Source organism: Asterias amurensis, chromosome 19, assembly GCF_032118995.1.
Source record: "Asterias amurensis chromosome 19, ASM3211899v1".
NCBI classification, from domain to species: Eukaryota; Metazoa; Echinodermata; class Asteroidea; order Forcipulatida; family Asteriidae; genus Asterias; species Asterias amurensis.
The window spans coordinates 5,615,057-5,638,191 of NC_092666.1; the positions used below are offsets into that span (position 1 = coordinate 5,615,057).

The 23,135-nt window shown below is 37.6% G+C and overlaps 1 protein-coding gene across 1 annotated transcript in view; it reads left to right on the forward strand.

The window, feature by feature from the left end:
• The window catches only part of LOC139951513 (uncharacterized), a 357,017-nt gene that overhangs the window by 290,299 nt on the left and 43,583 nt on the right, over nucleotides 1–23,135 (forward strand). Inside the window, exons 172-190 of the mRNA XM_071950443.1 lie at nucleotides 392–496; nucleotides 1,557–1,715; nucleotides 4,035–4,175; nucleotides 4,743–4,838; nucleotides 5,448–5,546; nucleotides 7,342–7,500; nucleotides 8,821–8,961; nucleotides 10,308–10,406; nucleotides 10,994–11,152; nucleotides 12,430–12,573; nucleotides 12,781–12,879; nucleotides 14,369–14,614; nucleotides 14,936–15,076; nucleotides 15,395–15,499; nucleotides 17,753–17,851; nucleotides 19,097–19,195; nucleotides 19,986–20,084; nucleotides 21,104–21,268; nucleotides 21,742–21,882. Coding sequence (XP_071806544.1) covers nucleotides 392–496; nucleotides 1,557–1,715; nucleotides 4,035–4,175; nucleotides 4,743–4,838; nucleotides 5,448–5,546; nucleotides 7,342–7,500; nucleotides 8,821–8,961; nucleotides 10,308–10,406; nucleotides 10,994–11,152; nucleotides 12,430–12,573; nucleotides 12,781–12,879; nucleotides 14,369–14,614; nucleotides 14,936–15,076; nucleotides 15,395–15,499; nucleotides 17,753–17,851; nucleotides 19,097–19,195; nucleotides 19,986–20,084; nucleotides 21,104–21,268; nucleotides 21,742–21,882 — 2,496 coding nt within the window. The remainder of the gene's footprint in view (nucleotides 1–391; nucleotides 497–1,556; nucleotides 1,716–4,034; nucleotides 4,176–4,742; nucleotides 4,839–5,447; nucleotides 5,547–7,341; nucleotides 7,501–8,820; nucleotides 8,962–10,307; nucleotides 10,407–10,993; nucleotides 11,153–12,429; nucleotides 12,574–12,780; nucleotides 12,880–14,368; nucleotides 14,615–14,935; nucleotides 15,077–15,394; nucleotides 15,500–17,752; nucleotides 17,852–19,096; nucleotides 19,196–19,985; nucleotides 20,085–21,103; nucleotides 21,269–21,741; nucleotides 21,883–23,135) is intronic.

Here is a 23,135-nt window from a genome sequence, read left to right on the forward strand (position 1 = left end):
CGCCCTTATGACATATAAAATGGGGTGTTGTGGCCGAGCGGTCTAGGGTGGTGGACTCGAGTTTTGTTATTTACAGAATTTGGGTTTGAATCATGGCCTGGTCAATCACGACACTTGTGTCCTTGATTACATGTATATCACTTTATTACAGTTGCTTCTCTCCACCTAGGAGTATAAAAGGGTACCGTCGCGAGCTGGGGAGTAACCTGGGATGGACTGGCATCCTGTCCAAGGGGAATAGAAATATTTCCTCATTCTTTTAATGCCATTGAAACCAGATATAAACTCCGGCCTGATGTATGAACCAAATTGGCTCGGGACAGACTTTACTTTTTAGGACTTTCAACACCGGTTCTTAACCAATATTAATCCTGATTTGTTTATTTTTTAGCTGAAGGTTGCAACAGTCTTCAGCCATGCTACAATGGCGGCACATGCACCGATGGAGTATGCACATGTACTTCATTGTACCAGGGAGATTTCTGCCGACACTCTAGTAAGTAACAAAGGTTTCTATCCCCAACTTGCTTCTGTGTTTTAACAGCAAGTCAATGTCTCTTTGCAGGGATGTGATTTCTCTGTTTTTTACCTTTTACCCTTCATTTACGGTTTTCCTTTTACGTCGCGAACTAACACAGTTGGCTGTTTTATTGAGTCTAAATTTTGACTCCACTAAATGGCCAGCCGCTTTTCTTCGCGACATAAGAGGAAAACCGTACAACTTCGAGTGATTAGTTGTGTGAATGATTATATTCTGTTTTGAAAATATGTATCTAACCATACATGTACGCATTTCATAAAAAACAGTTTCAAACGCATTTCAAAGACCAACTCGTCCGATCCAAGGCAACGTGTTCCTTTCAGTATTTTTTCAACATTCTATCACATCCATGTATTGATAATGTTTTTGTTATCTTTAAGAATCACTCCGTAGTGTAGTTAATAACGATCCACTAAAGCTAAAGTAGTAGTCCCAGTCGATTTTCTACCTTCTGTCCGGGTAATAGTTAAAAAGGAGGACAGTTCCCTTCAGAACTGAGAAGTCTCCCGAAATCTGAAAATCTACTCCGCGGTGGTAGAATATAGTATAGCAAGATGGTACTCTAAAGAACAAAAACTACCTGGCAAGTAGACGCACCAATGGTTTAGGAACTTAACAGAATTGGTAAGACACAAAAATTGAAAAGATCACAGATTTACATAAAACTTACTCGATCTAATGATGATGATAGTAGAAAACATCCCTTGAAACATTTCTGTCTGAAATGTCATGTGTGATGAGAAATAAATAACATAATTTTGTGTTTGGAGTTTATCGCTCAGTGAGCGTTTAATTCAGATTTTATTATGGCGTCGATGCAGTGCAAATTTTGAATCAGTTTTTCACTGTTCTCTCATGACCCAGATGGCTGATCGATCTCAAACTTTACAGGTTTGTCGGTTTATGTATATGATGGATCACACTGCCAGCAGCTGTTTTGTTAGCAAAAAAAAATTCTGTAACGTTCCTCTAACCGCAAACCAAATATATAATAATATCTTTCTTTATTCTGTAGTTGATGATGAGACAGATTTACATATAGAGCTTGGTCGAGGTGATGTACCACTCCAGGGTGAGAATGTAACCATCATGTGCATCACTAGTGGACCAGAAGCCCCTATCAACCCAGAATGGTTAACAAGAACTGGAGAAGTCATACGAACATTAGAACAAGGTAAGGATTAAGGAGGGGTAGAGGGTGGTTTGAATGTAACCATCATGTGCATCACTAGTGGACCAGAAGCCCCTATCAACCCAGAATGGTTAACAAGAACTGGAGAAGTCATACGAACATTACAACAAGGTAAGGATTAAGGAGGGGTAGAGGGTGGTTTGAATGTAACCATCATGTGCATCACTAGTGGACCAGAAGCCCCTATCAACCCAGAATGGTTAACAAGAACTGGAGAAGTCATACGAACATTACAACAAGGTAAGGATTAAGGAGGGGTAGAGGGTGGTTTGAATGTAACCATCATGTGCATCACTAGTGGACCAGAAGCCCCTATCAACCCAGAATGGTTAACAAGAACTGGAGAAGTCATACGAACATTACAACAAGGTAAGGATTAAGGAGGGGTAGAGGGTGGATGAGAATGTAACCATCATGTGCATCACTAGTGGACCAGAAGCCCCTATCAACCCTGAATGGTTAACAAGAATTGGAGAAGTCATACGAACATTAGAACAAGGTAAGGATTAAGGAGGGGTAGAGGGTGGTTTGAATGTAACCATCATGTGCATCACTAGTGGACCAGAAGCCCCTATCAACCCTGAATGGTTAACAAGAATTGGAGAAGTCATACGAACATTAGAACAAGGTAAGGATTAAGGAGGGGTAGAGGGTGGTTTGAATGTAACCATCATGTGCATCACTAGTGGACCAGAAGCCCCTATCAACCCTGAATGGTTAACAAGAATTGGAGAAGTTGTACGAACATTAAAACAAGGTAAGGATTAAGGAGGGGGTAGAGGGTGGGTGAGAATGTAACCATCATGTGCATCACTAGTGGACCAGAAGCCCCTATCAACCCAGAATGGTTAACAAGAACTGGAGAAGTCATACGAACATTACAACAAGGTAAGGATTAAGGAGGGGTAGAGGGTGGTTTGAATGTAACCATCATGTGCATCACTAGTGGACCAGAAGCCCCTATCAACCCAGAATGGTTAACAAGAATTGGAGAAGTCATACGAACATTAGAACAAGGTAAGGATTAAGGAGGGGTAGAGGGTGGGTGAGAATGTAACCATCATGTGCATCACTAGTGGACCAGAAGCCCCTATCAACCCTGAATGGTTAACAAGAATTGGAGAAGTCATACGAACATTACAACAAGGTAAGGATTAAGGAGGGGTAGAGGGTGGTTTGAATGTAACCATCATGTGCATCACTAGTGGACCAGAAGCCCCTATCAACCCAGAATGGTTAACAAGAACTGGAGAAGTCATACGAACCTTAGAACAAGGTAAGGATTAAAGAGGGGGTAGAGGGTGGGTGAGAATGTAGCCATCATGTGCATTACTAGTGGACCAGAAGCCCCTATCAACCCTGAATGGTTAACAAGAATTGGAGAAGTCATACGAACCTTAGAACAAGGTAAGGATTAAAGAGGGGGTAGAGGGTGGGTGAGAATGTAGCCATCATGTGCATTACTAGTGGACCAGAAGCTCCTATCAACCAAGAATAACAAGAACTGGAGAAGTTATATGAACATTAGAACAAGGTAAGGATTAAGGAGCAAGGAGGAGCCATTGTACGAGTTTGGTAAGAGATGGGCCAATCTGTGATTAGCATAATAAAAAGTTTTGGGATTGCGACTTTTAGGCTCGCTCTATTTTTTATTTTAGCTTTGAGCAAGAGAGAGAACATTTGATTTCTGTAGGCATTTCTCCACATAAAGTGTCATGGTCGAGTGGTTAAGAGCATCAAATTCATGTTCTGGTGGTTAAGCCACTTGAGTGTGGGTTTGAATCCCGGTCGTGACACTTGTGTCCTTATGCATGTACTTTACTATAATTGCTTCTCTTCACCCAGGGGTATAAATGGGTACCTGCGAAGGGTAGAGGTTGATATTGTGTATGAAAAGCCATAAGCGCCTTACAGGCAGCTCAGGGCTGTATACTCCCCAGCATGCCCAGGGAGCTGAGAAACATTAAGGGATGTTATTGGCCCTATGACCAGGGCACTAATGTAAAGCGCATTGAGACGGTTATTGTGAAATGCGCCAGATAAGAATTTGTTATTATTAGTATCATATTATTTTGTAGGGAGTATCACTCGAGAGATCACCTTATTTTTTAGATGTCATCTTCTGGATTTTGCTTTTTTAATAATTGGTGAATGCTCATGCTTTTTACATAGAGAACTGCCTTCTACCCATGTCTCTACAATAAGTTACTGAACAGTTTGGATTTTCTGACAGAGTTTTGATTAACAGTTTATTGATTGATAGATTATTGATTATTACCTTTAACTGTTGTTTTTTTTTAGGTGGTAATCCACATCAGTATATCCGACGTCTGTCACCGAATGAAGTCCAGTTGGTTAAAGTCAACCTAACCTGGGAAGATAACGATACTTATTACTGTCGAGCCGGCCCTCTACGTAATGCTGTAGCTCTTATTGTACAAGGTGAGGTCAAAGGTTAACGGTATTAGTATATGTCATTTAGGTTAGGTCAAATTGTTACCCAATTATCATGGGTAAACAAAATAAAAATAAAAACACCCGACACAATATTCAGAAAACATTAATTAGGGCTTTTTCTGTGTCTGTAATGAGAGGAAACTATTTTTTGTATAACATAAATTTCAATTTAGGAAACACAAATTGCAAATGATGAAAAATAATACATCGTCAGTGCTATTTTAGTGTTGTGGTTTGCGGTAACAGCATGTGTGTATCTACTTGCTCGGTAGAGTTTGTTCTTTAGAGAACTATCTGGCTTTATTTTATCCGATAATCTACTCCGCGATATTGCGGAGTAATCGGATCGTTCGGAAGACTTCTCAGTTCTGAAAAGAACTGTCCTGCTTTTGAACTACTACCTGTGCGGAAGGTATACAAAATTGGCTGGGACTACTACTTTAGCTTACATGTATAGGATTGTTATTAACTGCACTACTGCAGAGTCAGTTCTTAAATACATGTACCTCTCTATAACCCATTCTTTAAATTAATTTATTTTGTGTGTTGCAGCTTTGCCATGTTTACCAGAATGCTTGAGAGGGTACTGCCTGAATGGAGAGTGTTTCTGTGAAGACGGATTCAGAGGAAATTATTGTCAGATTACTGGTAAGGTTGCATTTATCATCTTCAGTAGATCTATTGAATGTGTGAAAATTAATGCATTAAGTTTGGTCGTTGATCTGGGCCCAATTCTTAGACCTGCTTAAGCACAAAATGTAGCTATAAGCACAACCAAATTATGCTGAACAGTATAAGTTTACCAGCCACACTACCATGTTGTGTGCACGTTTTGTGCTTAAACTATTGATATGTGACAGGAGTTCAAGGCAGTGGACACCATTGGTAATTGTCAAAGACTAGTCTTCACAGTTGGTGTATCTCAACATATGCATAAAATAACTAACCTGTGAAAATTTGAGCTCAATCCGTCGTCAAAGTTGCGAGATAATAATGAAAGAAGAAACACCCTTTTCACACGAAGTTGTGTGCGTTAAGATGGTTGACTTCGAGACATCAAGTTCTACATGTAAATCTGAGGTTTCGAAATCAAATTCGTTGAAAATTACTTCAGAGGGAGCCGTTTCTCACAATGTTTTATACCATCAACCTCTCCCCATTAACCGTCACCAAGAAAGGTTTTACGCTAATGATTGTTTTGAGTAATTACCAATAGTGTCCACTGCCTTTAATGCTTAAAATACTTGATGATTGTAGTTTCAGAATGTGATCCGCCGTGTCTGAATGGAGGAGCATGTGAGAATAGGATGTGTCTTTGTCCTCGTGGGTTTAAAGGAGAACGTTGTGAACATATTCGTAAGTATCTCTCAATCATGAAGGAAGAATAACGCTTCTCAGAATCAAATTTGGAATTAACGGAAGTGTCGCGGCCAAGCGGTTAAAGCCATTATACACTTTCGGAACAGAAAAAAAAATAAAAGTTCACAGATTTACAACTAACCTACAGGGTTTACAGAAGGTAATGGTAAAAGGCTTCTCTTCAAATATTATTCCATGAAATGCTTTACTTTTTGAGAAAACATTATAACAATTATCAATTCTCGTTAGCAAGAATTACGGATTTATTGTAAGCACATTGCATGACACGGCGAAATGTGCGGATACAAGGGTGGGTTTTCCCGTTATTTTCTCCCGACTCCGATGACCCATTGAGCCTAAATTTTCCCAGGTTTGGTATTTTATATATAAGTTGTGATACACTAAGTGTGGGCCTTGGACAATACTGTTTACCGAAAGTGTCCACTGGCTTTAAGAGCACGGAATTAAAACTCTGGTGTTTCTGATCAGCAGAGTGTGGGTTCGAATCCCCAGCCGTGACACGTGTGTCCTTAAGCAAGGCACTACTAACCATTGCTTCATCCGATGGATGGGACGTAAAGCCGTTGGTCCCATGTGTTGTGTAACGCATGGAAAAGAACCCAGTGTACTTATCGAAAAGAGAAGGGGTTCGCCCAGGTGTTCCTGGTTGTGGCTGCTAAATGCGCCATAGCACCTTCTTAACCCTTAAAAGGTGCTACATAATTTGGTTTTAGAATTCATCACTTACTATAACCTATATTTCTGAAAGTTTGTATTACTCAGCGCTTTGAGTACCATGTTTGGTAGATACATGCGCTATATAAGACTTTGATATCATTATTATTATTATTATTAAATTTTGGGGCATATAACTGATATCTATGTTCATAACCACATAACATTGAGGTGAACTGTTTCTTAAAAAGCTTTTTACTATCAATCGCAACTGTAAGCTTCTTACAAAAAAGTTTTTATTTCAACTAATTTTAAGAGTGGTTTCCAAACATATACCTTCCCTTTAAGAAGTACAGTAGACCTTGATCACGGTGTGGCCATCTTGATTTTTACTCCCTTCCAACTCACTGTAACCAAAGTTAGGCTGGACGACATAATAGTCTTGTGCCATGTTTGCGAAAATGAATGTTGGCATTCATTACAGAAGAAACGGGGAACATGACCAAGATAGTGGCAGCGTGATATAGGTCTATAGAATGATTTGCTGTTTCTACAACACTGCAATACCAGATTATGTACTTTTGGGGATAGAGCTTTTTCCGCCATTGCCCCCGAACTTGTGGAACCAGCTGAATTTGTGTCTCAGGGGAACAGCAAGTATTGATGTTTTTAAATCCGGGCTAAAAACCCATTTCTTTCGAAAGGCATTTTTATAACTGTTTATTGTTCAAGTAGTTGTGTTTTTTATTATTCATTTAAGGTCTCTTGTAGCACTTATTTTCCATTCTGTAATTAATTATCGTTTCCCTGGAGTTTTAGTGAATGTCTCTTTTTACAATTTTATTGGGTCACAGCTGGTCTGTTTGTACAATCTCTTTGCAGTTTTAAATTGTGCATACTATTGTATATTTTATACCTTTCCATTGTTTATTGTTAATTTCTTTAATTGCTTGTCATTGTTCGCTTGATTTTGAACTTATTTTGATATCTTGTTGTTTTTGCTGATTGTCTAAATTTTTAATGTTTCTCTGTATTAGCGCCATGGAGCATTGTTTTCGATGGATATGGGGCTATATAAATTTTTACTATTATTATTATTATTATTTCTATTCCTCAGAATATCTGCCAGTGTCCATCGAGATCAAACCAGAACAAGATCAGATAACATACGTAGGAGAGAATTCTGCATTCTTGTGCTACACCGAAGGGACTGGGGCACCATCGGATCTAATCTGGAGAGATCCTAGTAACCGGATTGTACAGCCAGGAGTACCAGGTTAGTAACTTGTTAGTTATAGTAACCAGATCATAACCAGTTAGTTTCACTGAAAGGACTGGGGCACCATCGAATATAATCTGGAGAGATCCTAGTAACCGGATTGTGCAACCAGGAGTACCAGGTTAGTAACTTGTTAGTTATAGTAACCAGATCATAACCAGTTAGTTTCACTGAAAGGACTGGGGCACCATCGGATCTAATCTGGAGAGATCCTAGTAACCGATTGTAAAGCCAGGAGTACCAGGTTAGTAACTTGTTAGTTATAGTAACCAGATCATAACCAGTTAGTTTCACTGAAAGGACTGGGGCACCATCGGATCTAATCTGGAGAGATCCTAGTAACCGATTGTACAGCCAGGAGTACCAGGTTAGTAACTTGTTAGTTATAGTAACCAGATCATAACCAGTTAGTTTCACTGAAAGGACTGGGGCACCATCGGATCTAATCTGGAGAGATCCTAGTAACCGGATTGTACAGCCAGGAGTACCAGGTTAGTAACTTGTTAGTTATAGTAACCAGATCATAACCAGTTAGTTTCACTGAAGGGACTGGGGCACCATCGAATATAATCTGGAGAGATCCTAGTAACCGGATTGTGCAACCAAGAGTACCAGGTTAGTAACTTAGTAGTTATAGATCATAACTATAGACAGTAACAAGTTAAACTATCTAGTAACCAGATAAACTATCTAGTAACCAGATAGTACAGCCAGGAGTACCAGGTATTTAACCAGTTAGTCCAAACCCAGTTTTGTAAAGCTGTTAAGCAGAAAATACTGCTTAGCAAGTTTCCTTCCTAAGCAAAAAAGGATGGGGCACCAGTTGCACAATAATGTAAACTTTAGCTGCATGGTTACCAGTGTCTGCTCACAGCTATATTTTTCTGTGCTTAGCAATTTTTTGCCTTGCAAGCCTTTTTGTAGGCATGATATAAATATACTGTCGAAGATGGTGTAGAGAAAGTGTTTGCAGTGGTAAATACAGCTGGATGGTTTTTAAAGGATCCAGGTAATTGTCCACAGATTTACATTAAACTTACAGGGGTTGGAGATAATGATAGTAGAAAGCTTCCCTTCAAATATTACTTACTGATGTGCTGTTTTTACATGCTAAACCTGGGAAGAAAATTATTTTTGTGACATTGCTTGTCTCATTTCTCAAAAACTACAACACCTCAGTAAGTAATTTAAGGGAGGCTTTCTACCAGCATTATCTTCAAACTATGTAAGTTTAATGTAAATGTGTGGACATTGTGTTATAGACCCTTTAAGAAAGTTTCTATTTATAGTTTACCACCGATTTGATTTTCATTGTAGATGGTGTTGAGAGGGTGTATGTAGAGTTAATCAATGAAACATCAAGTCGTCTTAAGATCAATTTACTATCAGAGGAAGATGCTGGGCTCTATACCTGCGCTGCCGGGCCGCTCAACAGCTCCATTATCATCACTCTCTATGGTAACGTCCTTACTACACTATTATAATAATAATATAAATTTATACAGCGCTTAAAGGAACCCGTTGCCTTGGATTGGTCGAGTTGGTCTTTGAAAAGTGTTTTTAACCGTTTGTTATAAAATGCACATGATTAGAAAGATATTTTAAAAGTAGAGTATAATGATCCACACAAGTATCACGCGAAAGTGCGTGGTTTTCCTTCTACCTCGTCGACAAATACGGTCGATCTTTATGGGAGTCAAATTTTTGACTCCCATAAATGGCCGACGGTATTAGTTCGCAAAGTAAAAAGGAAAACCACGCAATTTCGAGGCTAATGTGTACGGATCATTGTATTCTACTTTTAAAACATCTTCCTAACCATATGCATTTTATGAACGCTTATGGTTACAAACGCTTTTCAAAGACCAACTCGAACGAGCCGAGGTAACGTGTTCCTTTAATACTACGTTTCTAAGCTCATGGTGCTGGTGTCCTGGTGAAGACTATAGCAAACCCGGGCAACAGCACCAAATACAAAGAACAATGGGTCTAAACAAACTAGGCAAAACAAAAGCAGAAATAGACATGAGAAATAAACACAATTTATAATTAATAACAAGCTGCAGAATGGGGTAACTACAAAGATTCGAACAAGTGAGTCTTCAACAAGGTTTAAAATGCTTGTACATGTATGGAAGAAGCATTTTAAATTTTGGAAGAGAGAGTGTTCCATAATTCAGAAGCTGCAACAGAGAAAGCTCTGTCACCGTTGCGTGTCCCGTTACGCAAGCAAACACATGAATGTGAACGTCAGAAAGTTGTGTTGTTAAAATCTCACGTTTTTAGCATACGTGAAGTTACCATTTTTCACGTTAGGTACGTACATGCAGACATCTTACGTGAGCATGAAATAAGCCCAAAGTGATGGCGTCACCTCAAAACAACACAATATTTTGACGTTCACGTTAACGTGTTTGCTCGCGTATCTAAAGCTAAAACCTCCCTACTCTTACAATAATTTAGTCTATACTTTTTTTAATAAGATATTGCATAACATCACAAGGTCGGATGGCCACTTTACGATGAGGGCTACACTCAACTGATTTGAGCTGTTGACCAAAATCAACTGCCACCTACTCATGGTGTTGAAACAGGGTTACCCTCTTCACAGTCCATAAGGATGTAGGCAAGGGTATCATCCGCTAGGAGCCTGGCTGGTAGAGCAGAACGCACTACTTTCATAACTTAATTGATTACTTCACTAATGTTCTGGCTCCATATATTAAAGTATTGCACAATTCTAAATTAAAGGTAATATCACTCTTCCCCTTTTGAAAGCCGATTTTTCTTGCTTTTGTCCCCAGAACATCCATGTCCGCTGATGTGTGCCAATGAAGGAACCTGTGTCAAAGGTCGTTGTCAATGCCCGCAGGAGTTCAGGGGGAAATATTGTGAAATCAGAGGTTTGTACATGTATCTGTAATGTTTGGTTTGTGGTAACACAATGTGGATGTCTACTTGCTTGGTAGATTATGTTCTTTTGAGAACTTGTTTTGCATAAATCCAAGAGTTATGAAAGTAAAAGGTGGAAAAGTGTTGAGATGTGCCCCCCTTTCATCATATCAAAAGTTGATAAGAATTGGACAGTGCAATCTCCATAAAATATAAGATGTTATGTTTCCTTCCATTGAGCTGTGTACAAATCTTGCCTGCAGGAAGTCCAGGCTCTGTGGCTCTTTTGTGAACATGTGATGTCACTGCTCATATCGTCTATAAACGGATTGAACATGATGTCACCGTTCAAATATCTGCCCTGCGACGTGGCGTCTGTGCGCAGGTGTGTGCATGTGTGCGTGCATTTGCCGTATAAATCAAACCGGGAATGTTGCGTGCTGCGTGCTTCATAGATGTACGCGGTTGGACGCGCATATGGTTTTCCCTACAAGATGGTGACTTTCATAGCAAAACAGAGGTTAATCAATACAGTCTATAGAGTCAACTGATTTCAAGTTATATAATAAATGTATGTGTTTTTGTTTATTTGATCTAGTGAGCCGTACTGGATCTATTGCCATTGTGCCCAACATCAAACATAATCCAATGGTGGGTGAGGATTTAGAATTCTTGTGTCTGACATCTGGTAGATACCCATCTAGAAATCCTGTATGGAGATATCCAGATACTTCAGTCATCAGATCAGTGGACAAAGGTAAGCCATAGAGTTATATATAAGAACTATAGAGGGCGCACTGGCCGTTACGCGCGGCCCGGCATGCGCGTGCGGCCATTTTGTAAGTTGACAAAACAGCATCGCATAGCGTTCCATAAACACAAATTCCAACGTATACTTCACATTCAACGCGCGTACAGAGTGGCGCGTGTCTCCTTGCGGTCCCGTCGCCTTTGTGCGAGCAGTATCATCAGCGCCTTCTAGTTCTTATATAAAACTCTATGGGGTAAGCACACTTTGAGGACATTATGGCATTTTAGCCCTTTATAAAGATGGTTTTGTTATTATTGTAAGGTAGGTATCTTAGTAGATCCTCAAGCAATATCATTTGAGGCATTTATTAAAGCCATTGGACCCTTTCGGTAAACAGTATTGTCCAAGGCCCACACTTCGTGTATCACAACTTCTATATAAAATAACAAACCTGTGAAAATTTAGGCTCAATCGGTCATTGGAGTCGGGAGAAAATAACGGGAAAACCCACCCTTGTATCCGCACGTTTCCCGTGTCATGACATGTGTTTAAAATAAATCCGTAATTCTCGATACCGAGAATTGATATTGTTTTACTGTTTTCTCAAAAAGTAAAGCATTTCATGGAATAATATTTCAAGAGAAGTCTTTCACCACTACCTTCTGTAAACCCTGTAAGTTATTTGTAAGTCTGTGAACTTTTTTGTTTTGTTTCTGTACCGAAAGGGTCCAATGGCTTTAAAGGGTCTGGGTACTTTTGACTCAATGTCCACATATGTACATTAAAATTGAACCGTTTGAAGATAATGATAGTAGATAGCTTCCCTTAAAAGCAGTGGACACCATTGGTAATTACTCAAAATAATTATTAGCATAAAACCTTACTTGGTAACATGTAATGGGGAGAGGTTGATAGTATAAAAAATTGTGAGAAACGGCTCCCTCTGAAGTCACATAGTTTTCGAGAAAGAAGTAATTTTCACTGAATTTTATTTTGAGACCTCAGAATTAGAATTGGAGGTTACAAAATCAATCATATGAAAGCACACAACTTGGTGTGACAAGGGCGTTTTTTCTTTTATTATTATCTTGCAACTTGGACGACCAATTGAGCTCAAATTTTCACAGGTTTGTTATTTCATGCATATGTTGAGATACACCAAGTTAGAAGACTGGTCTTTGACAATTACTAATAGTGTCCAGTGTCTTAAAATATTTTATTTTAAATATGTAAAAATGTATATTTATTATTATTATTATTATTACTTTTTTCTATCTGCATAGGATCCACTAATGACCGAGTTTACACCCAGCGCAACCCACCCTTTGAGAATACACTTGTTATCCATAACTTCACTGAGGCAGATGTTGGGACGTATCAATGCAGAGCTGGGCCACTCACTACATCCTTTACTCTGGTCCTTGCAGGTAAATCAGATTGTTACAATCCAAATTAAAAACATAAATTTGTTCAATTCAATTCAATTCAATATACATTTGTTTCCACAAAACATTTCCACAATATTATAGTAATACACGTTCATGTTTGTTGTGACATCATTTAGCCTTGGAGAAGGACTCTGCTAGGGTCGAAACGTCAGGCCATTAAACTATTTTTTGTATTTATAATTTCAGAACGGATCTGTGACCCGCCATGTTTCAATGGAGGAACATGTGAGAAATCTCAATGTGTTTGTCCCAATGGTTACACTGGGAACTACTGTCAGATACTTGGTAAGTTATCATTCTGAAGACGATCAGAGCATACTGATCGAAACTTCAGTTGTCAACCACCGGTTCTGTTTTAAAGCCATTGGACCCTTTCGGTAAACAGTATTGTCCAAGGCCCACACTTCGTGTACCACAACTTCTATATCAAATAACAGACCTGTGAAAATTTAGGCTCAATCGGTCATCGGAGTCGGGAGAAAATAACGGGAAAACCCACCCTTGTTTCCGCGCGTTTCGCCGTTTCATGACATGTGTTTAAAATAAATCAGTAATTCTCGTTAACGAGAATTGATATTGTTTTGCTGTTTTCTCAAAAAGTAAAGCATTTCATGGAATAATATTTCAAGAAAAGTCTTTCACCATTTCCTTCTGTAAACCCTGTAAGTTATTTGTAATTCTGTGAACTTTTTGTTTTTTTCCTGAACCGAAAGTGTCAAATGGATTTAAAACAAACACTACTCGAAAGCAATTTGCACATAGTGCTACTGAAAGCCTCACCAGGGCCACATGTCATGGCTCTGTGTTTACAGTAAGCACAGAATCAGTGCTTACAGAAGCAGGGAATTCTGTGCTTACGGCAAGCGTATATCACAGGGAATCGTGATCGTAAGCGCAGAATTCGGCGGTAAAAGCAGAGCCATGAAATTGGGCTCTGATTATTTGGATAAATGTTGAGTCGGATAAATGTTTGTCATCTTAATTAACTCATGCTGAAAATACGCCCAAATGAACCAAAACATCCCATACCAAAATGGACAGACCCACTGTTCTCAGAATGATGTCATCGGATGTTTTTGGATGTTTATGAATTTTGCTCCGGAAGGTTATCAAATACAAGGGCAATTTACACCATTTTAAAGTAAGGTTAGAGACTTAAATATATTTTGTTTTCTCACTCACACGAGGACCTATTGGAAAATGAGTAAATCTCAAATTTCCATTCTTCTCTATATGAAAGCTGATATGAGAGAATGCGATAGTCAACCAAAATTGATCATTAATTTTGGTTTTACCTTTGCTCTAACGTGTATTAGCATTGTATGTATACTCAGTACCTGAGTTTGTGAACAAAAAATAACTGGCATTCTACCCGGGTGGGATTCAAACTTGATCACTCGTTGCTCAGTTTTGTCACTTTGTCTCCAGTGAATATCGGTTTCAGTGTTTAGGTAATTTAGTATAGTGGTTTCTTAAAATTAAAGAATGATGTGATCAGGGCACAATTTCATTAAGCTGTTGAGCAGAAAATTCTGCTTCGCAAACTTCTTTGCATAGCAAAAAATTACCGGAGTACCAGTCGCAGCATAGGTAATTGTTTGAGGTTCTTGCTGGTAACCTATTTTCGCTAAGCAAAAGTTGTTTGTGCTAAGCAAGTTGCAGGCATTTTCGAAATTAGGCTCTTGAGCATTTTTTGCTAAGACTCTCCTTTGCACAAATACTTGGTTGTTATATCCTTACTGATTATTTTGACTGTGGTCTTTTTTTTTTGCAGATTGTGAGCCACCATGTCTGAATGGTGGAGAATGCGTAGACGACGTTTGTAAATGTCCGCCAGGTTGGTCCGGTATAGACTGTGCAGTGGAAGAGAGCGTTGTTTTACAAATAACCAGAACTACAGACTTTGAGCCTACCATTGGAAGTACTGTGGTGTATTTGTGTTATACAAATGATAGTACCACAACAGAGTCACCTGTATGGACCAATCCTGACGATCATCAGCTACTAGTGGGAGACCCAGGTCAGTCTGGAAATTTCAAGAACATTTCTGAAAAGGAATAACATCTAATTGAGCAGAAAAAAAAAAGAAAAATAAAACTTGTCACGTTCATGAGTTAACACTTTTTACCGGTCATAAACGAAGGTTTATTAATTATACACACCCATGTGACGCGATCTCCACCAATAGGAATAGCGAAACTTTCTGAGGTATTCATGAATGTATGTGAAGGTACCTTGAGCGCGCATATGCACGCTATGTAAGAAGCCACTTTTAATATTATTATTATAATTATTAGTTTTATTATTATTTGGGACTAATCTATTGTCATCGGTTTCCAAGGTGATGGAACGCGTATCTTTGTTGAGAACTTATCTCCAACTGCAAGTCAACTGGTAATCACTAGCCTACAAGAAGAAGACATAGGAACGTACACCTGCTCAGGTGGTCCCCTGGTGGCCTCGGTTATTATTACCATGAATCGTAAGTACATATCAATCAATCAATCAATCAATCAATCAATCAATCACTCTATCAATCAGTCAATCAATCAATCAATCAATCAATCAATCCATCAGTCAGTCAATCAATCAAACAGTCAATCAGTCAATCAATCAAGCAATCAGTCAATCAATCAATCAATCGTAACATTTATATGGCGCCATATTCGAACGACCATTGCTCACGTTAAGAGCTGAGATTTGAATGACATCTAAAAAGTCTGTGTTGTAGGTGATTGTCTGATGTTAAAAAATAAATAAAAAATATCAATAAACCCAAATGGCTTGATTTTTTCCACAGCATCTGAAAACTCTTGTAGTGGAGATTGTATGAATGGTGGAGTGTGTAACGATGGAATCTGCCTCTGTCCACCGGCCTACACTGGACAGTTCTGTCAACTTGTTGGTAGGTAGTCTCTCATATAAATCATTTCATGTTTGATTTGATTGACTTCTGTATATTCCTTAAAGGCAGTGGACACTATTGGTAATTACTCAAAATAATTATTAGCGTAAAACCTTACTTGGTAACGAGTAATGGAGAGAGGTTGATGGTATAAAACATTGTGAGGAGTGGCTCCCTCTGAAGTGCCATAGTTTCGAGAAAGAAGTTATTTTCCACGATTTGATTTCGAGACCTCAGATTTAGAACTTGAGGTCTCGAAATCAACCATCTAAGCGCACACAACTTTGTGTGACAAGGGTGTTTTTTTCTTTCATATTATCTCGCAAGTTCGATGATCGATTCAGCTCAAATGTTCACAGGTTTGTTATTTTATGCATATGTTGAGATACACCAACTGTGAAGGCTAGTCTTTGACAATTACCAATAGTGTCTACTGCCTTTAAATACTGTTACAGTTTGAGTTGCGATTTAATGTGATAACAATGCAAACGTCTCACAGGTTCTTCATTGTGGTGTGTTGTGGCTGATGAGCAGTTATAAGAGCACCAGACTCAAGCTCTGGTGTTTCCAAAACAGCAGCGTGTGAGTTTGGGTCCTGGTTGTGACACTTGTGTCGTTAAGCAAGACACTTAACCGCAATTGCTTCGTCCTTCGGATGGGACGTAAAGCTGTTGGTTTTGTGTATTTTTAACGCACACAAAAGAACCCATTGCACTGATCAAAAAGTGAAAGGAAGTATTGTATGAAGCTTTGCATGGTGAGGAGAAACAAGAAGAAACTATAAATAAATAGTGAACTTGCGGGTACTACCATGTGTAAATCTCTTAGGGTGAGTGTCGGTTCAGAAAAGAGCCGGTTTGGTCTCGACGTTTCGAACAGTATACTCTGCTCGTCTTCAGGGAGGGGGTTCGCCCTGGTGTTCCTGGTTTGATTGGCATAATATTGCGCCACAGCACCTTGTAAACCATTACATGACGCTATGTAAAGGAATTTGTCTCGTACTTCAGTTGGCTCAGTTGGATACCTCAGTTGGCTTGCCTGTTGTCCCCAACCCTTGGTTCTGTGCCTTTAATGTGACTTGCTGTGCAATTAGTTGTTTTATCTAATTTGTCACTGGCACTAGCCCGTGAGCCCTTTTAATGTATAAAAACAAATCGTAATTCTAAATGGGTTTTTTTGTAATTTTTTAAAATTTCAATTTTTTTTATGAATCTCTGTATTTCAAACTCAGTTCAGCTTGTAGCTGCGATGTTTGAATGTGTTTTAATAAACCAATAATAATATTTTAAAAAAGGGAAATACTGAATGGTGAAGCACCTTGAGCTCCGCTGAGTGACGGATATGAAAACTTTATAAGAAGCCACTATAGACTGTGCAAGTCTCGCGAGAAATTGAACTTCCGGGACCATTGTGGTCCCAACCTAATGGAGTTTTACGTTGGGGAGATTTTGTTCTGTCAATAATTTTAGTTTAACATAAGTTATGACTCTAAAGAGTGAATATGTTCTTGGGAATGTAAAAATAAGTGATTAAAAACAGAAAAGTGAAATCAATTCAACAAATTAACGAAGAAAACTAAAGAAAAAAACTTGACCTCCAGTTTCCGGTTTACTCTAAACAATTAAGAATATTACCCAATTGACGTTCCCATTATCGCTGAACCTATGTGATGATCGCACCAATTGGACGTGATTCACAAACGGGGTTTGTTAGAAAAACCATCCAGGTCGATGTCGAACAGCGATCCTCGTCCCGATAAATGTATAATATTTACGTTAATTTAAACAAAACAATTATTATGTACACGAATTAAAATAATAATTATACAAAAAGTACGTTAAAAATAATAATCTTTAAGAATTTTTTAACAAATAACAATTTCAATACAATTTGGTTTTGTACAAAAATATACTTTTTTTCGAATTAAGTTCTCGTTTTCGCTACGTGCGAGACTTGCACAGTCTATTATTGATATTATTATTGTTAGTCGGTTATTAATGGCACCATACGCCTCTCTTAATACTTATGCATGACGTCATAATTCTTACCAAAATGAGGCTATGGGCGCACAGTCCCCATCACTTGCAGTGGCTGCGCCCATCAACCTCATTTTGAGTTAGCATTGTGACGTACATGTACCTCATGCATAAATATTAAGAGAGGCGTATACAGGTAAACACTCTGAAAGTGAAGGTGTATAATCGAAAGATTTGTGACTGAGAAGAATTTGTGATTTGATTTGATTTATTTTAGATCTTGAATGTCGCTACCCATGTGAGAACGGTGGATCTTGTGTCAGTGGTATCTGTCTCTGTATGGCGGAGTTTGAAGGAGTCTCTTGTGAAATCAAAAGTAAGATTTTTTGTACAAACAAAAAATTTGCATATTTTCCTGACCACCCGAATTTGAGAAATGTTGGGCTATGAAAACACTTTAGAATTTTGTTGACACTGTTGTCGTGTGCTGGCAAGATCCATTTGTTGACGTTGTTTACAGACTGAATTCAATTGTTGACGTTGTTGTTATTTACAGTTGGGATTAATTTGTTGGTATTTCTGTTACAAAGAGACTTGACATTGTTGTTATTTACAGACTTTGTTAATTTCTTGACATTGTTGTAAATTAGAGACTTGATTAAATTCTTGACAGTGTTGTTGTTTACAGACTGAATTCATTTGTTGACATTGTTGTTAATTTGACATTGTTGTTATTTACAGACTTTGTTAATTTCTTGACATTGTTGTAAATTAGAGACTTGATTAAATTCTTGACAGTGTTGTTGTTTACAGACTGAATTCATTTGTTGACATTGTTGTTAATTTGACATTGTTGTTATTTACAGACTTTGTTAATTTCTTGACATTGTTGTAAATTAGAGACTTGATTAAATTCTTGACAGTGTTGTTGTTTACAGACTGAATTCATTTGTTGACATTGTTGTTAATTTGACATTGTTGTTATTTACAGACTTGATTAATTTTTTGACATTGTTGTTAATTAGAGACTTGGTTAATTTCTTGACAGTGTTGTTGTTTACAGACATTGTTGTTGTTTACAGACTTTGTTAATTTCTTTGACACTGTTGTTAATTAGAGACTTGATTAATTTCTTGACAGTGTTGTTGTTTACAGACATTGTTGTTGTTTACAGACTTTGTTAATTTCTTTACACTGTTGTTAATTAGAGACTTGATAAATTTCTTGACAGTGTTGTTGTTTACAGACATTGTTGTTGTTTACAGACTTTGTTAATTTCTTGACATTGTTGTTTACAGGAAATTTATTTGTTGACATTAATGTTATTTGCAGTTGGGATTAATTTGTTGATATTGTTGTTATTTAAAGACTTGATAAATTTGATGACATTGTTGTTATTTACAGACAAGATTAATTTGTTGACATTGTTTTTATTTACACACAAAATTAACTTGTTTACCATGTTGACATTGTTGTTATTTACAGACAAGATTAATTTCTTGTAGTGTTATTATTTACAGACATGGTTCATTTCTTGGTTCATTATTTGCAGCTGAGATTAATTTGTTGACATTAATATTATTTACAGACTTGATAAAATTGTTGACGTTATTGTTTACAGAGAGAGGTTGTGCCCAGGAGTGTCAGAATGGTGGAATCTGTTTGACTGGTTTGTGCCGATGTCAACCTGGCTTCACCGGAGACTTCTGTGAAAATAGACGTAAATACTCTCTTTGTTTTTTACCCCTTGGATTTGTTTGCTCTCTTTCTAAGATAATTTCCCTTCAGATTACAGAAACTAAAAGAAAAATCTGAATAACCTAGTTTTAAATTTTGTTTATTTGTGGCTTTAAAGGCAGTGGACACTATTGGTAATTACTTTGAATAACTATTAGCATAAAACCTCACTTGGTATTGAGTAATGGGGAGAGGTTGGTGGTATAAAACATTGTGAGAAACAGCTCCCTCTGAAGTGACGTAGTTTTCGAGAAAGAAGTAATTTTCCACGAATTTGATTTTGAGACCTCAAGTTTAGAAGTTGAGGTCTCGAAATCAACCATCTGAAAGCACACAACTTCGTGGGACAATGTTTTTCTTTTCTTTCATTATTATCTCGCAACTTTGACGACCGATTGAGCTCAAATTTTCACAGGTTGGTTATTTTATGTATGTTGAAGACTGGTCTTTGACAATTACCAATAGTGTCCACTGTCTTTTACTTAAAGAAAAATTGTAACCTTTTCACTGTTTTCGTTTGTTTTCATTGCTGCTTTATATGAATATAATATTTATAACATTTACGCTAATGCAGTGTATGGATTGATTTTGAAATAATTTGTTTCTAACCCTTTTGAAGATTGAAACTCAGCAACCCCAATCCTGTTTTTACAATGTTACCCTGTTGGATTGTTCACCCTTTTATTACAGTGTCTGTCACCCTATATATCCCCCTACAGGGTTTGTTCACCCTTGTATCACAGTGTCTATCACCCTATTTATTCCACTTACAGCTATACAGTGTGAACCACCCTGTCTGAATGGTGGTGTATGTGTTCGTGGTCAGTGTTATTGTGCGGATGGATTTGAAGGCAACTCATGTGAACTAATAGGTAGGATATCATAACCTGGTATAGCGACATATTTGTAGGATTTGAAGATACTGCATTAATTTAAAAAGAGAAGTTGACATTTTCATTGCAAGGTTTGTTTTTAATGTAAGTGTGAGTTTGCTGTGTGTTCCTATGCAGTGAATTTGACAATGAGTTGTTTATTAAATTGTATGAAGTTTCTTTTAACAAGGAGAAGTTAGCAGTAACACCATGTGAAGATATCTTTTAAGATAATGTTGGTTCTAAAAAGAACCGGTGGTTGACAACTCAACTTTTTTGATCAGAATGCTCTGATCGTTTTCAGAAGTTTCTTTTTATGCTATTGAAGTTTTTTTTGTTTTTTTTTCTGATGCAAGTTCGCCTCAAACAAGGCTAAAAGCCACTCTAGTTAAAGCCATTATACACTTTCGGCAGAGAAAAAAAAAAGTTCACAGATTTACAAATAACTTACAGGGTTAAAAGAAGGTAATGGTGAAAGACTTCTCTTGAAATATTATTCCATGAAATGCTTTACTTTGCGAGAAAACATTGAAACAATATCAATTCTCGATGTCGAGAAATACGTATTTATTTGAAACACATGTCATGACACGGCGAAACAAGGGTGGGTTTTCCCTGTTATTTTCTTCCGACTCCGATGACCGATTGAGCCTAAATTTTCACAGGTTTTTTATTTTATTTATAAGTTGTGATCGATACACGAAGTGTGGGCCTTTGGACAATACTGTTTACCGAAAGTGTCCAATGGCTTTAAGGGGCTAAAAAAAGAAAATGATTAAACATGAAAACAACTCAGGAAAGCTGGAGGCAGGAATTGATATCCTCCAGATTGTAGGATGGGGGGAAGCATCCGCAGAGCAAGGAGTCACAAAGAGATGCAGTACGTGGAATAAAGCTGTTGGAATGACTCCTTGGTCTACACCTCAGCAAATCAAGAGTGTATGGGTGAGAAGAAGCAGAAAGTCTGGTTCCATGCTCATGATGATGACTAAAATAAACAATTTTGTTTCTATTTGTAGTTGGATCGTCACCTCAGATTATAATCAATCCATTCGCTGGTCAGGTCTTAGCGTTAGGGGAAGACGCAAACTTCCTTTGTAGACTACGTAGTATCGATCTTGAACCAGGAACTGTACCACTCTGGGTAGGACCGGATGGAGCTACCATCGGCACAATTGGCTTTGGTAAATATCTACAGTTTTTGTTTTTTTCACTTAGTTTCTTATTTTATTATAGGTTTGATAACAATATTACCCAGTCAGTTTTACTTGTGGTTTGTTATTTGATACTGTTGTACTCCCTCGGTTGAATGTAGTTGTATTGTTTTGAATTCGCCTTTGTTTCCTTTTTAATTGTGTCACCCTTTTTTTTTTTCTCCTTTTTTTAATGCTGCTTTCCCAATTCATGTTTGTCAATTTTTCTAAAGAGATATTTTTAATATTGTATTTAAGGAATTATACGTGTACATATATTTTTAATGTAATTTTATTGTAAACCAAATTTTTTCAGTCTGTGACTTTTCATTTGGTGACGTATTTTTAAAATAAACCAATTTTGAAAGTATCTGAAGTAAAGCTTTTGTGCTATTATATTATTATTTGTGTGAAGAAACAACACTTTAATTATTTGTTGTTGTTGTTATTGTTTTCCTACCAAGGTGGTGATCTACACAAATACATCGAGGTTCTGTCCGAGTCTGTGGTCAATCTCCTTATCAATGATTTCAGGTTGGAGGACGCAGGGAACTATACCTGCATTGCTGGACCATTGTCAAGAACTGTGTCTCTCATCTCACTACGTAAGAAAACTCAATCAAAAACACAATCTACCTACCGTCTCAGGGGTTCTCAAGATCCCACATTGTTATCTCACCCATCTAGGAAGTCTAGGGTAACTTTAGGTGATCGGGCATTTCTAAACGCCGCTCCAAATCTTTGGAATAATCTCCCACCTTGCATCAGACAGTCTTCTTCATTTAATTTATTTAAATCAAAGTTAAAAACCCATTTGTTTACTTCGCCCATTAGATTAATTCTTGCTCTGTTTGTGTATTTGGTTTTTTTTTTCGTTTTTTTTCTCTGCATTTTTTTTTATTCCTTGTGATGCGCAGTAGTGTATATTTATATGGTAACTGCGCAGTATAAGTGTCCGTTTTATTTGTTGATAATTATCAATTTGTGTAAGTAAATTTTTTACACAGTTGTTTTTTTTTTTAGCGTGCATCCTTCCTTTTCAAGCTCCGTAGGGACGTGTTTCCTCTCAAATCAATCAGTACAGGGCCCAATTTCATAGAGCTGCTAAGCACAGCAATTTGCTTAGCATGACATTTCTTTCTTGACAAAAACAGAATTACCAACAAAATTTCCACGTGATTTTCAGGATAAGCAAACAACAGCTGAATACCAGTAACAAGCAATATGCAACAAACGGAAATTTGATCGGTAATCCTGTTTTTATCAAGGAATAAATTTCATGCTGAGCAAATTTTTTGCTTAGCAGCTCTATGAAATTGGGCCAAGGTTGCACCATTATTGTCACTGGTATTTGAGTCAGTCAAATTGCCTGTTGAGCAAAATAATTTGGGGTTTAGTTAATTTCTTTACTTATAAAGGCACATTTGGTAATTACTCAAAATATATATAAGATAAAACTTACTTGGTAACAAGCAACGGAGAGCTGTTGATAGTATAAAATACTGTGAGAAATGACTCCCTCTGAAATAAAGTAGTTAAAGAGGTAGTTTCTCATTCAAATATTTGAATCTGAGAAAGACCTCAAGCCTGAAGCCTTTCGCAGGCATCTGAAAGCACACAAATTTATGCAACAAGGGTGTTTTTTCTATCATTCTTCTTGCAACTTAGACGACCAGTTGAGTCCAAATTTTCACAGATTTGTTATTTTTATGCATATGTTGGGATACACCAAGTGAGAATACTGGTCTTTAACATTTACCAAATGTGTCCAGTGCCTTGAAGTAACTGTAAGAATCTGTGATAGGGTTGTACACGATTCCACTTAAGGGTGATGCAGAGTTTGGATATTGATAAAGTG